Source organism: Xenopus laevis, chromosome 4L (genome assembly GCF_017654675.1).
Source record: "Xenopus laevis strain J_2021 chromosome 4L, Xenopus_laevis_v10.1, whole genome shotgun sequence".
Classification (NCBI taxonomy): domain Eukaryota; kingdom Metazoa; phylum Chordata; class Amphibia; order Anura; family Pipidae; genus Xenopus; species Xenopus laevis.
In genome coordinates, this window is record NC_054377.1 from 88992298 (window position 1) to 89005296 (window position 12999).

A 12999-nucleotide genomic window follows, 5' to 3' on the forward strand; every position below is an offset into this window, starting at 1 on the left:
CTTTCCTTAAATGTCCTACAAAGCAGTAAAACAAGATGAACATAAAAAAAGAGATATTATCCTCACATAATTTCCCAAGTTTTTCTCACAGTGATGTTTTTGATGCAATGCCCCTAACATACATTTTACTTGTGAGCATATTTCAAAATAATTTATTTATAAATTAAAGGAGCCTTAATCCCTCATATTTCATGAATAGACACAATGCAGAGGTAAAACAGGAGACAGTGCCAGAAAGTGATATTTTTCAGATATTTTATTAAGGAATTTTCTCAATATTACATTATATAACAAAAAAATTGTTTTTTCTCTGAATAGCGCATTAACTGTTTGCCTAAACGGCTTTACAAAGTTAACCCTTCCCATTCTTTTGGAGCAAAGGAAGGGTTAAATGGGTACCAGGCCTGGTTACTTACGTTCTGCAGAAAATGCAGAAACCAAACTCAAGACTTACTCTAACAGTACAACATTAATGGAAAGTGCTGTCATTAACATCAAGATTTAGCGTAAGCGAAAGAAGAAATATATGTACCTTTTCAATTTACCAACTGCACACAGCCAGGCAAATCTCAAAACATTCATCTGCATTAATAACAAGGCAATCATTATTTTATAAATCCATTAAGGTCAGTGTACCTTTTTTATTGCATGACCAAAGACTACCTGTATGTACAAGAGCAAAAGGTGCCCATTATGTCACAATGAAATGGGTTTCTGTTTATTGTCAGTGAAGTGCCATAAATAATCAGAATTCTCATGTGAATGAGCTCTCAGCCAATCACTCTTCAGACACTGTGGTGTTGCTGGTCCATGGCTGGCAAAGCAAAATTATAACTCTGTTTTGCCCTCAAAAAAATAAAAAAAAATAAGGGTTTCTGAAACAATGCTACCCACTAGAATTCCATTCCATAGAATTCCTGCTGAGGCTTGCTCAATAAGAAAATAATAAATTTAATTATATGCCTATGGCACAGGGCACAAGTAGAAAACAGTGGCGGTTACATTCCAATGAAAATCCCCCTTTGCCATAAACCCCCTATGTCTAACCTTCCTAAATTAATAAACCAGGAGGCAAACTGTTAATGGAATATTGACAAAAATACTATACATTTTCACATAGTGATTGAATATGTTTGCAGTAACTACTACAATTGTCCAGCAAGCTAAGAAGATCGCTTTATGCTGACACTTGAGTGCATTGACTTTTGGAGAGACTTTCATACATTATTTTCTGATTTAATGACTGTAGAATAGCTTCATGTAATTAAATTTGCTAATATGCAAGTCATATGATTAGCAGAATATAAACTACTCCATGGTAATGGAGTAGCAGGAAATAAATTAACTCTTTTTATAAAGATAATATTCTTTACTTGGTCGTTGTAGGTCTGTTGAGGTGTGGAAACATTTTGATTAGTCTTTTGTAGCATTAAACACTAGAAGAAGTTAGTAATCATTGAGTGAAACTAAGAATGATGTTTGGAGGAAGGTGATCTAAGATGTTGAACATTAACATATAGGACCTTGGGGCAATGCCTTGTAAGAAGGATAGGGCCACACAACAACACTAATACTTCAAATAACATTTTGATCCATAGAAGGGCTACTTCTTTATGCACTCAAAATGGCAACTAATAGCATCGATTTAGAGTCTTTGGCACTAAACATGGACTAATGAATGCAGGATCTTGTGAATAATGAGACTTTGTTCAGGATAAAAATAAAAAAAAGTCACTGCCATTTACAAAGTCAATGGAGAACACTTATATTCTGTAACATAACACTGCATTAGTTTCAAATGCGGTTAAAATATAAAAGTTGTTACATTATAAATGTCGATTTTAACCACAACTTGCAAATAATAGATACTGTGACAAATGTTTTTTGTTTTTTTAAATAATACTGATGTGAACACAACAATTGCAAAATAAATGTATGTATATGTACCTTCTCTTAAACAGGTACCAAGTAAAAATATTTCTGCTTGGGTTTTTTTTTTTCAATGGTTCCAAAATCCAACCTTGAGGCTCTGTCAATAAAAATGATTATGCTATATGTTTAACTGGGTTGACATTGTATCCGATGTGCAGATAGCTATCAAGCAGCGACATGTTGCATTACATAGAAGGAACCTTTCTTGCACTGGAATACATTATACCTTATCTATAAACATGAGAGTCCTCTTGCACACTGGATTTTGTTGCATTGAAGGGATGGTCTGTACATTATAAAGATGATTGTTGTTTTTTTATTATAAATAAAGTACCTTAAAGATTCATATATTGTCTTCATCCCAAAAGTATGCATCAATACCAATAAAACACTGGTCCACGCCCAGTGGGTCATAGTCAATACCCATGAGGAACTATTGGGAATGATGCTGATCTTCATTTAATCATTGCTGTCCATTGCCATCTACAGGGAGCATGGCCTGATGGAGATTTCTGTTGTGCTTGGAGTCCAATGTATCATGTTCCTCTGAATAACTATCAGGGCTCGGTGCACCGTCTAAAGAACTTCCACAGCTAGAGTTCGGAGAAAGCATATCTTGAAGCAGTTCTTGGTGAACCATTCCATTATTTTTATTTCCTTTATTCCTTTGGTTGCCTTCTTCTTCTTGGTCATCGAGAAGTTTGGCCAGAAAGTTGATGTATTTCATTGCCAGTCGAAGGATTTCATTCTTGCTGAGTTTCTTGTCTGGTGGGTGAGTCGGGATGAGTCTGCGAAGTTCAGCAAATGCGCCATTTACGTTCTGCTGCCTCCACCTCTCTCGGCTGTTGGTAAAGATGCGTCTGACCACTTTTGTTTGGTGACCTATTATAAGGAATGATTACCTGTCATTACTATTTTTTTTTTTTCAGTATTATTTCTGTACACACATCAAGTCTGGTCTAAATGCTATAACTGGCCTTTCAGCTATAACTGTAATTGAAGGCAAAGACAGCAACTGTATAATATATGTACAGTAGAACCCCCATTTTACATTTTTCAGGGGACAAGAAAAAAATGGTGTAAAATCCAGGAAAATGTAAAATCAGGGAAATATATTATGCATAATATATAGGTGGGACAAAACAACAATGTAAAATGAGGGAAAACTTAAAATCAACTGTATAATATAGTATACTATACTAGATTATAATAAAAGTACATCTTACAATAAAACTACACAATCAAAAATTAAATACCAAAAATCTGGATGTTGGATATACTTTTCCACAAGCAGAGGGCCTTGAAGGAAAATTAAACCCTAAAAGTGAATATGGCTAAATACTCCATATTTTACACACTGAACCTACTGCACCAGCCTAATGTTCAGAATTTATAAAACAATAATGACCAAAACCTCCAAAATTGTCACAGGAGCTCACCATCTTTGTTATGTGTGTCAGAGACACGCACATGCTCAGTGTGTTCTGGGCAGCTGCAAATCATCAAGCAGAAAATGAGTTTTTTGCCTGTTATAGAAGACAATGCTACAACGCAGATTATTAAGTTCTGAGGCTAATTGCACTGGTTTCTGTGCTGCTGAGTAATGAGAATTTGATTTAAATTACTAATCAGCCTTATATTGTGACTTTAATATCCTATATATATATACAGTATCTTGTGCATTGGCCCTTAAGCTCAGTAACTGACAGCAGCACAGAGCATGTGCAGTGAATCAGAAGAAAAGAAGGTGTGGAGTTACTGGGGACATTTTTGGTACAGGCTGGACATCAGTAATGCATGTACTAACAAATGCTATTTAATATAGTTCTATACTGTTTCAAACATTCTGCACGGGCCGCATCTGATTGCCCTACATCAGATTCTTAAATGAATAAGATCATGTTAAATATTTTACCTTCAGTGATTTCCACTTCATAGGGACCAAGTCTTCGCTTAGCTCTGGAATTGCTGGTGTACATGGGGAAGGTTTCTGAGTCATCAAAGTAGCCACTAAAAAAAAAATATGTGTATTTGTTTTTATGTGGCTTATTAACAGCGCTTTGCAAATAAAGTCATACATAAATACATTTCAAAAATAACTGAATGTAACATACACATGGCACAATAATAGGCACAGTTGTACAGAAAGATAAGGAAACAACGGAAGGATCAAAATTCAGATTAAACACATGTGGTTTATTATCATTACTGGTTTAGAGAGCTGGCAGGCTTACATACAAAAATGCACTATTAACCCAATATATGCCCCAAACCCACATCGTTTGTATTTGGGCAAGGGGTGAAAGATTCTGTCTTGGATAAAGGAAGCAATAAGTGCAAGCAATATAACTATGACAAGGAAAAGGAAATAGAGACAGGAAGATGGTTTAAAATAATGACCAGGATACAGGAAGTGGTAGATAAAATCCATATTGTAAGAGGGTGTATGGAAATTAAGATCTAGCATAAAATGTAATATTAATTGTTAAAGGAATTGGAATGCTTCACAGGCAGGGAAAGGAAGAAAATGCTAAAGCAACTTAAATATGAGCAGCGTAAAATCTAAAGTGTTTCAAAATCAACTGCTAAAAAGGGTAAATAAATTATAGAGCTATATAGAGACTATTTCTATACATTGTAGAGATTATTTCTATACATTTAGATTTTCTCATATAATAATGTTGAAGTCTCTCATGCCATCATTTTGCAGGAAGAATTAGTAGTTTATTCATTAAACAAGCAAATTCCTATGTATATGCTTTATTGGTTAGTATTTGCCAATTATTTGTTTGTTTGATGGATACAAACTTCTGTTACTCAGGGCAGCGGAATATGTTGAATCTTATAACTGCATGTTAATAAAACTGATAATAATGAATAATTAGGAATCATAATGAATTAAAAATAATAGGAATGAATTAGAAGTTGGTAAACAATCTAAAAGTTTGCTAATCTACAATGTCGCAGGACAATGAGCCCTTATAGTGTTTTTATACAAAAATCAAGGATTCATGGGAAATGGAAAATGACAGCAAATAGCATACAATGACATCATCCAAGTGGCTTTCGTCCAAAATCTATAAGCCAGTTCAATAGGCAGAGGTTTAATATAGTATAGACATGCAGACCTGTTCTGGCACCTTATAAGATGTTTGGAAGGGTACAGCACATTGTAGAGATGCATTAGGATTATCTGCAGAGAAGGGTGGCTAGGAATCCTTGATTTGCTCTGCAAGCAAACATGCTATGCTAGGAGTGATATCTGCATACATTGGGAGGGGTGCTCTGTAAAGCGAATTCTTTGGGTGCTATGCAAGGTTGTGTGGGTGTGAAATGCAGTGTGTGATACATAGGATGGCATTCCTGGGTAGTATGTATAAGTGTACACCCCTAGGTGTGCTGCTTCAATGCGATGTGCTCTATTGTTATTTAAGGTGCAACTGCATTATAAAAAGAGTACAATGCACTAAGGTGCTCTATTGAATGCCAGCAGAAATCACTTGATCACCCAGCCTTGTGAGTATAATACATTTGGTTGCTCTGCATGGTGAGCTGCAAGGCTGCAATTCAATTGGATTTTCTCCAAGGTAAACTGTGTGGGATTCATTTAATTTCAAGGCAAACTACTTGACTAATGCAGTGAGATGCAATTTATTGTTTGCATTGTACGGTATTTACTAGAATACTGGGTTGGTTGGATGCTTTTAATGGGATGTACTTAGATGTTATGTGGGTACATTTATTGAATGTGGTTGCTAGGATTATTTGCTGGTTACATGCTATGGGTGGGATATGCTATGATGCATTGTATGCAATGTGCTGCAATACTGTGCTGGATAGATGCATTGACTAATGTTGAATGTAATGCTCATTTGATGCATTTGCTAGAGTTCTAGTCACATGCATTGTCTGGGATGTGCAACCATGCTGTTGAATGTATATGGAATAGATTTGGATGTGTATGTTGCATTGGTTACATAAACTAACTGGTATATATTGGGATGCTGCGCTGAGACTATGCCAGGGTGCTCTTTGGATTCCATTTAGTGGAAGGCTGCTGGAGGATGCAGAGATGTTTAGTTGGATTAGATATGGCAACAAAGATGCTGTGCAGGTTACACAATTCAGGCTGAAGGGGTAACAGGCTCAGTAAATTGAGATGTAGGTCAGAACATTAGAGATGGACATAGAGATGGACATAGTGGGACTATGTGATTTAAAAAAAAGAAAGAGCCATTAGAGAGAGTACACTATGGGATGTAAGAAAGAGCCATTAGAGAGAGTACACTATGGGATGTAAGAAAGAGCCATTAGAGAGAGTACACTATGGGATGTAAGAAAGAGCCATTAGAGAGAGTACACTATGGGATGTAAGCAGGAGAGATATACATTAGCTGTAGTAAAAGGGGGTACATACAGAAGAAGTAATGCAAAGCAAGCACTGACCTGTTAGCCGAAGCCAGAGGCTGGTTGAGTCCATACAGCATGGTTCTGCCCGCTGCCTGCAATGGGAGGGAAGCCGTGGGACTCAGCTGCACCATCCGGGCTTCTAGAGCTTGTTCAGCTGGGGGTCCGGTGCTGGGCAAGAGGGTCGGGGGTCTGCAGAGCTCAGTGGTAACAGTGAGAGGCGGTTGAGTGACGGAGCTTGGGGTTGTGCACAGCTCTGCAGCTGGAGTCAGTGATGCTCCGCAGAGTTCAGCAGCCGGGGTAAGTGGAGGTCGGCACAGGTCTGTAGTTGGGGTGAGTGGGGCTCTGCACAGTTCTGTTGCTCTGCACAGCTCAGTGGTCCTGATGCTCTGCAGTCTCAGCTCTCTGGCCTTTATATTCCCCGATCCCTCCCCCCTCCTGAGCAGCTCAATCACCGGGACAGCTCGAGAGGGGGGGTTGAGGGCCGCCCCTTCTTTCACCGCACCACTCATCTCCACAGTTCTCTCTGGCTCCGCTGCGTCTTGCCGTGCAGGGGACGGTGCAACATCGCGGGTGCCCTCCTTGTCTGTGCCCGGTCTCTCCATCATCTTCACGGACACACGATGATCACAGCGCGGCTCTCCCTCCTACTGATACATTACCTGGGGCGGGAGATGAAACACACCATATAAATACCATCTTCATCATCACCGTGTATTTCTACATATCCCCACACCTCATCTTATCCTACCTGCCCCAGAATAACATCAGCTATCCATATATCTGCTCCAGTGTATGTGTACATACGGACAGTCACAGGCACAAGTAATCACTATGGCACATCACAAGAGAAGCACCACAATTACCCCCTGCACCCGAATATTACACACACCTCCTGCATACACCCCCATAGTACTGGCACTCCCATGAAACCACAACATTCATCACACAACCCGGTGCAATTTCTGTAACACCCACGTATTTACACATACATTCCACGCACATACAGACAAATATTATATGCCACACGCATGCACCCAAATATTAGCCACGCCCATGCACTAGGTGTACATACACCGCTCTCACCCATACACTCAACTGTTACTGGCACACACCAATAATTAGTCACACAAACATGCACCCAAATATTAATCACACACATGCGCTTCTATACATTAGTCACCCTGCACCCAAATAAGAATTATACATCTGTGTATCTATACATTAGTCACCCCTGCACCCAAATATTAATCACACACCTGTGTATCTATACATTAGTCACCCTGCACCCAAATATTAATCACACACCTGTGTATCTATACATTAGTCACCCCTGCACCCAAATATTAATCACACACCTGTGTATCTATAAATTATTGATCTATGCACACAAATATTAGCCGGACTCCCAAAATTCTAGGGTCAAACCCATACACCAAAAATATTATTGTCCAGCCCATGCACACAAATATTATGGACACCTCCGTCACACACCCACTTACTCCAAAGATAAGTCATATAATATACCCATACATCAAATCTAACCTACATCACACCACTATACACATAAATGTTACTGTCACCCGAGCAAATATTACTTACATCTTCACACCGAAGCATTCCTGTCATACACCCCTGCACCTAAATATGTCTCACACACCCATGCACATACATAGTACTGACACACCTATGCACCCAGAACTTATTGTTCCATCCGGAAATCAAACTATTATCATACTCGTCTATTCATATGCTCTGAATATTGAGCACACATGTTATTATTACAAGCGGCTGAACCCCCAACAACAAGATATCATTTTCATCAGTGAGCGAGTTGTGCCAGGCAGTGCCAACAAGCCATTGTGATATCAACTGGGATGAGACTTTCTTTGCCTACAGGATCCTCTCTGCCTTCCACCCCCTGTGATGGGATTGTGTCTTGTACCGAAAAAGAAATGAGAGGAGTCTGTGAACGTCGCTGCAGTGGAATATGGGGTCGGGGGAGTAGCAGCAGCTCTAACAACACAGAAACAGCAAATACAACATAAATAAACAAACAACTTGGACTGATAGTAAAGCTAAAACAGTTCTGCATGGAGTCTCGCTCGTTTTTTCCAAGGCAGGAAATACGTTTTTTCTATATTTTGCCTTACTAGAGAGTGGTAGATCCTATTGCAATGCCACAATACAATAAGTCGAGTAATTCTCATCCAGGAAGCTGGCGACTTTATCCGCACATTTATTTATTTCGACATTTGCTTTATCATCTGGCCTTGCCTGCCGCTTTGCTTCCTCCAATAGAAGTGCCATTATATTGCCAAAACATTCCATTTCGCTACATTTTCTTCAATTGGATTTTCAATAATGTTGCAATACAACAATATTAACAGCTAATTTGTGGCAATAGGACGAGCAACATTTTCAGTCATCTGCAAACAATGCGTTGCCCTTGTGTGCAGTGTGTGTGTGTGTGTGTTTGGTAATAATGATGTAACAATGGTGCCAGTTGTAACCACAATGTGCGTTCCTGCTGTGTGTGTGACAGTGGATGATGCTGTCTGTACATCTGAAATATTTATATACACATGATAAATTAATATATATTTATATCTATCTATATCTATCTATCTATCTATCTATCTATCTATCTATCTATCTATCTATCTATATATATATATATATATATATATATATATATATAAAGTGTCCCAACCCGAAGCCAGAGTTTTACTACATCTCCAAAATTAGAAATCTATGTCTATATTTCTAGAGAAATCTATTATCTATCTAATCTATCTATCTATCTATCTATCTATCTATCTATCTATCTATCTATCTATCTATCTATCTATCTAATTATATGACATACAATATATATCAGCTGCAGTGCATTATGCACAATAGTGGCCTGTTGGTACTGACCCTGGTTCTTGCCAACACTGCAGTGGTGAACTGGGGGCAACAGAACCTTTGGTGCTCTTCATAATACAGACTGTAACATTTAATATGCAATAGAACATATTCCATAAAACGCTGCACAATCAGCCTCGCCTGGCACTATAGAGGCGTTAATACGCCATGCACTGAGTTTTATTCATAACTAGCATGGGGTATGGAATAAACAATTCGTTTTGTACAGGGATCGGATGCACTAATGTCAGTGTACAAGGCGGTGTAAAAAAGATACACCGATCCTGCTATATAGAATTGTGATTTATACAGTAAAAAAAAAATATGCTTAGTATTTGTATATTCCTTTATTCACTCACAGCCGAATTTACCGAACATTCTGAATTGCAGAGCGATCAATATTAGCTTTGTAATTCTGCAAGGGAAGTTGCACCGTATCCTCCTATTGCTAGATTTCCAAATAAATAGGTTCTAAGTAAACGACAAAACTAATTAAAAAAAAAAAAAATCTATCAATCGTCTACCTATTCGAAAACCTTTTACCAAAACAAAAATGTAAAAGCGGCCAAAACATCTGTACAGCTGAGTATCTGTCTCTATTCAGTCAACAAACGCGAAATAAAAATATCAACCTCTAGTTATTGAAGATGTAATAAATACTTTCATATGCTGACTGTTCTAGTGCCAAAAAAGAATTACTAAATTGAGGTTAAATTGACATAATTGGCATATAATGGGCAGAAATGTAACGGTGTATGTTGGCGAATATTATATGATAATTATGTTTATGTTATGGGAAACTGATCCAAATCATGGGATGTATTTTGACAGAAAAAAAACAGGGCCATTGTATTTATTGCGCGACTGATTAACAAAACAAACCCATTCAAGTTATCTTTCATTTTATTTCGTAGTGAAAAATAGAAGAGATCTTAGAAATGGCTATATATATATTCTGTATAAATATCTTCACAAATTGTGGAAAAGCTTAAGGAAATGCAATAATATGTGAAAGCGGCGCTATAATAGGTATATAATATAAATGTATATTCCCCTATGAAGATTAGCAGCCATTTGTTAGTCTGTTGTGCTCTCTAACTGTACAGTTATATCATAATAAATGGCTGTGCCCCCTCATTGATCTGCCTGAAGCCCCACTCCACATGTCATAAAACAAAAATGAAATGTCAAATGCGATTTTGTACAGTATTTCTGTGGGTTCCTGGGGGTCCCAACGCATCTCAGCAAACGACGACCCCCCTCATAACGCACCCCCCGACCCCTGCCTGCAGAAAACAAAAGCCGCTTTAGGATTTACTCACCGTTTGCCTTTCATTCTGGAAAGTGAGTGGAGCCATTTTGTGGCCTTTCGATGGCTGCAGTGGGTGGATTTTAGGGGAGTAGTTGGGTGGCTGCTGCTGTAGTAGGAGAGTTGGATCTATTCCCCTGCCTGTCTCGTTTCCTATTTAGTATGGAGAGAGGAACACTTCAGCAATGTGTCCTACACAGATAAGGCGCCCGCACTGGCCAGCCTGCCCTGATAAGCCTCTAAGCCTATTATTTATGAAATGATTCATTATTATTTGGCAATTTTATCGAGGGAGAGAGGAAAAATACGGCGGGGCTATATGGATAGGAATAGATGCCTTGTAGAAGTTTTATTTCTCAGCTTGTGCTTAGATGCTGATATATATAAAATAATATATATATATATATATATATATATATATATATATATATATATATATATATATATATATATATATATATATATATATATATAGTGAATAAAGTACCCCCTCTTGTAAAATATAAGGATATTATGTTACCGAGGAGTTTCATGACCATATAAAAACACCAGACCGAAGGTCATGGAACTCCATAACTTCTAATATCCTCATATTTTGCAACTGGGCGTATTTATTTATTATAATACACAAGTTTCAGTGAGTCATGTGACAGAAATGACATCAGAACTTACCGTTTATAACTGATGACATCAGAACTCACCAAAGGATATCAGTTACAGGATATTCATGGCTTTTGTGTATTTTATATATATATATATATATATATATATATATATACACACACACACACACATATATAATAGAGAGAGAGAGAAGGCATCATCAGAATGGCATTAATAAAATGCACCGTTTCTCACGGAAGTGATTATACTGTGCCTTTTATTAGATTGGAAACACCTACTCAGCGCCTAATTAAATGTAATGACTTGCAGTAAATTGGCTAGGAGGTGCAAGAGGTGGGCACGCGACACCAAATCCATGTAAGCCGGCATTAACCCTTTAGGTCGCAGCATTGCTATTATGCCCCTATTGTTCAACCATTATTGAACTACAACTCCCACAGTTCAAGCTGTCCTTAGTGATAGTGAACTCTGATTTCACTACAAACAAGGACACCCCTTGTGGTTGCACCTGCTAGTAACATTTAGAGACAGCGATGTCCCCTACAGGCGAGTAGTAGAAGGGTGCTAGATAGAGCCCCATAGATTACACTGGACTTGTACTGCTCTATATATAAGCATACTGCTTGCCCCTTTCCCATACTGAGGATGTATTACTACTGTATTACTGTCTACAATCTCTAACGTAAATTAGGGATTTTAATGATTTGTTGTTTTCAGGGCCGCCATTAGATATCACTGGGCCCCGTACAACAACATTTTGTTTTGTTGTACATTGGGGCCCCTTACAAGTAAAAAATAAAATTGTGGCCCTAGAAAATATTTTATATTAAAAAAACATTGGTGGCAGAGGCCTATAGATTATTAAAATAATACATTGGTGGCCAGGGGATAAAAAAAAAACCACATTGGTGTTCAGTAGAATTGAACTTGTGGCTTCAGTACTTCAACTTCGCCTCCTTTAGTGACTTCGGGTCTTTTCATCACTTCAGGACTTCAATTTCGACTGTTTTCGTGACTTTGGGTCTTTTTGCCGCTTCTGGACTTCAACTTCGGCTGTTTTCATGATTTCGGGTCTTTTGCGGCTTCGGCATTTCGGCTGTTTGTGACCTCAGGAGAGGCGGCACAGCTTCAGCGCTGTCAAGGGGGGCCTGGCTATTTCGAAAAGTGCAGCACAGCCAGGCCCCCCTTTAGGCCCAGCCCGGTACAGCAGTACCCCCTGTGCCCCATGATGGCGGCCCTGCTTGTTTTTGACTATTACCTACCTTCCATGCACAGAGGAGTGGCCTGTACCCTGTTGGAAAAGAGCTTTCCACCAGGAAGAATAAAATCCAACCCCCCCCCCCGCCAAGACTATCTGGGGATTATTCACCAGACCTGTCCAATGATTTTGATTCTGAGAAAACTAAAGGTTAAGAGTTGAACAGGAGGAAACCCTCACAGCCACTACAACATTCTCACATTATTTTTTAGACAGCCATGATTTGGAATGTTTGAAAACATATAATAAGCTGAGCTGGGCAGCACTGGGACAGACTCAGGCAATGAGCGGATACAGGAATTCTGGGGCAGTGACAGGGCTACTACCAGCAGCAGTATAATCAGTTATATCTATCTACTCATTGGAATCACCGCTACTAACAGTGGAGAGAATTACAATGTTAGAATTATTAGCATAAAAGCCATAATAATTAATATATTCCTGTCCCAAGGGGATACTAATTTATTTGACACTATACACATATATCAAAGGGTTACAAACAAAGGTTGGCTACATTGACATTTTTTGACTGTTGAAACCCAAAGACACTATAACTGAT

General features: G+C 38.4%; 1 protein-coding gene across 1 annotated transcript; it reads right to left on the minus strand.

The window, feature by feature from the left end:
• Positions 1-241: 241 nt before the first annotated feature.
• tal1.L (T-cell acute lymphocytic leukemia 1 L homeolog) lies at positions 242-10716 on the minus strand. The gene is made up of 4 exons (XM_018258391.2): positions 10572-10716; positions 6379-7001; positions 3848-3942; positions 242-2814 (listed from the first exon to the last, which is right to left on the minus strand). Exons 2-4 carry the CDS (start codon positions 6945-6947, stop codon positions 2396-2398), a joined length of 1083 nt encoding a protein of 360 aa, XP_018113880.1. The 5' UTR covers positions 6948-7001; positions 10572-10716; the 3' UTR covers positions 242-2395.
• Positions 10717-12999: the final 2283 nt, after the last annotated feature.

What these genes read in the sequence shown, in the direction of transcription:
- tal1.L (XM_018258391.2), bottom strand. Translation starts at nt 6,947, where the DNA reads ATGATGGAGAGACCGGGCACAGACAAGGAGGGCACCCGCGATGTTGCA. An exon ending in CCTCTGGCTTCGGCTAACAG is followed by an intron (nt 3,943 to 6,378) that starts GTCAGTGCTTGC and finishes TTTTTTTTTTAG; the next exon opens with TGGCTACTTTGATGACTCAG. An exon ending in TGAAGTGGAAATCACTGAAG is followed by an intron (nt 2,815 to 3,847) that starts GTAAAATATTTA and finishes TCCTTATAATAG; the next exon opens with GTCACCAAACAAAAGTGGTC.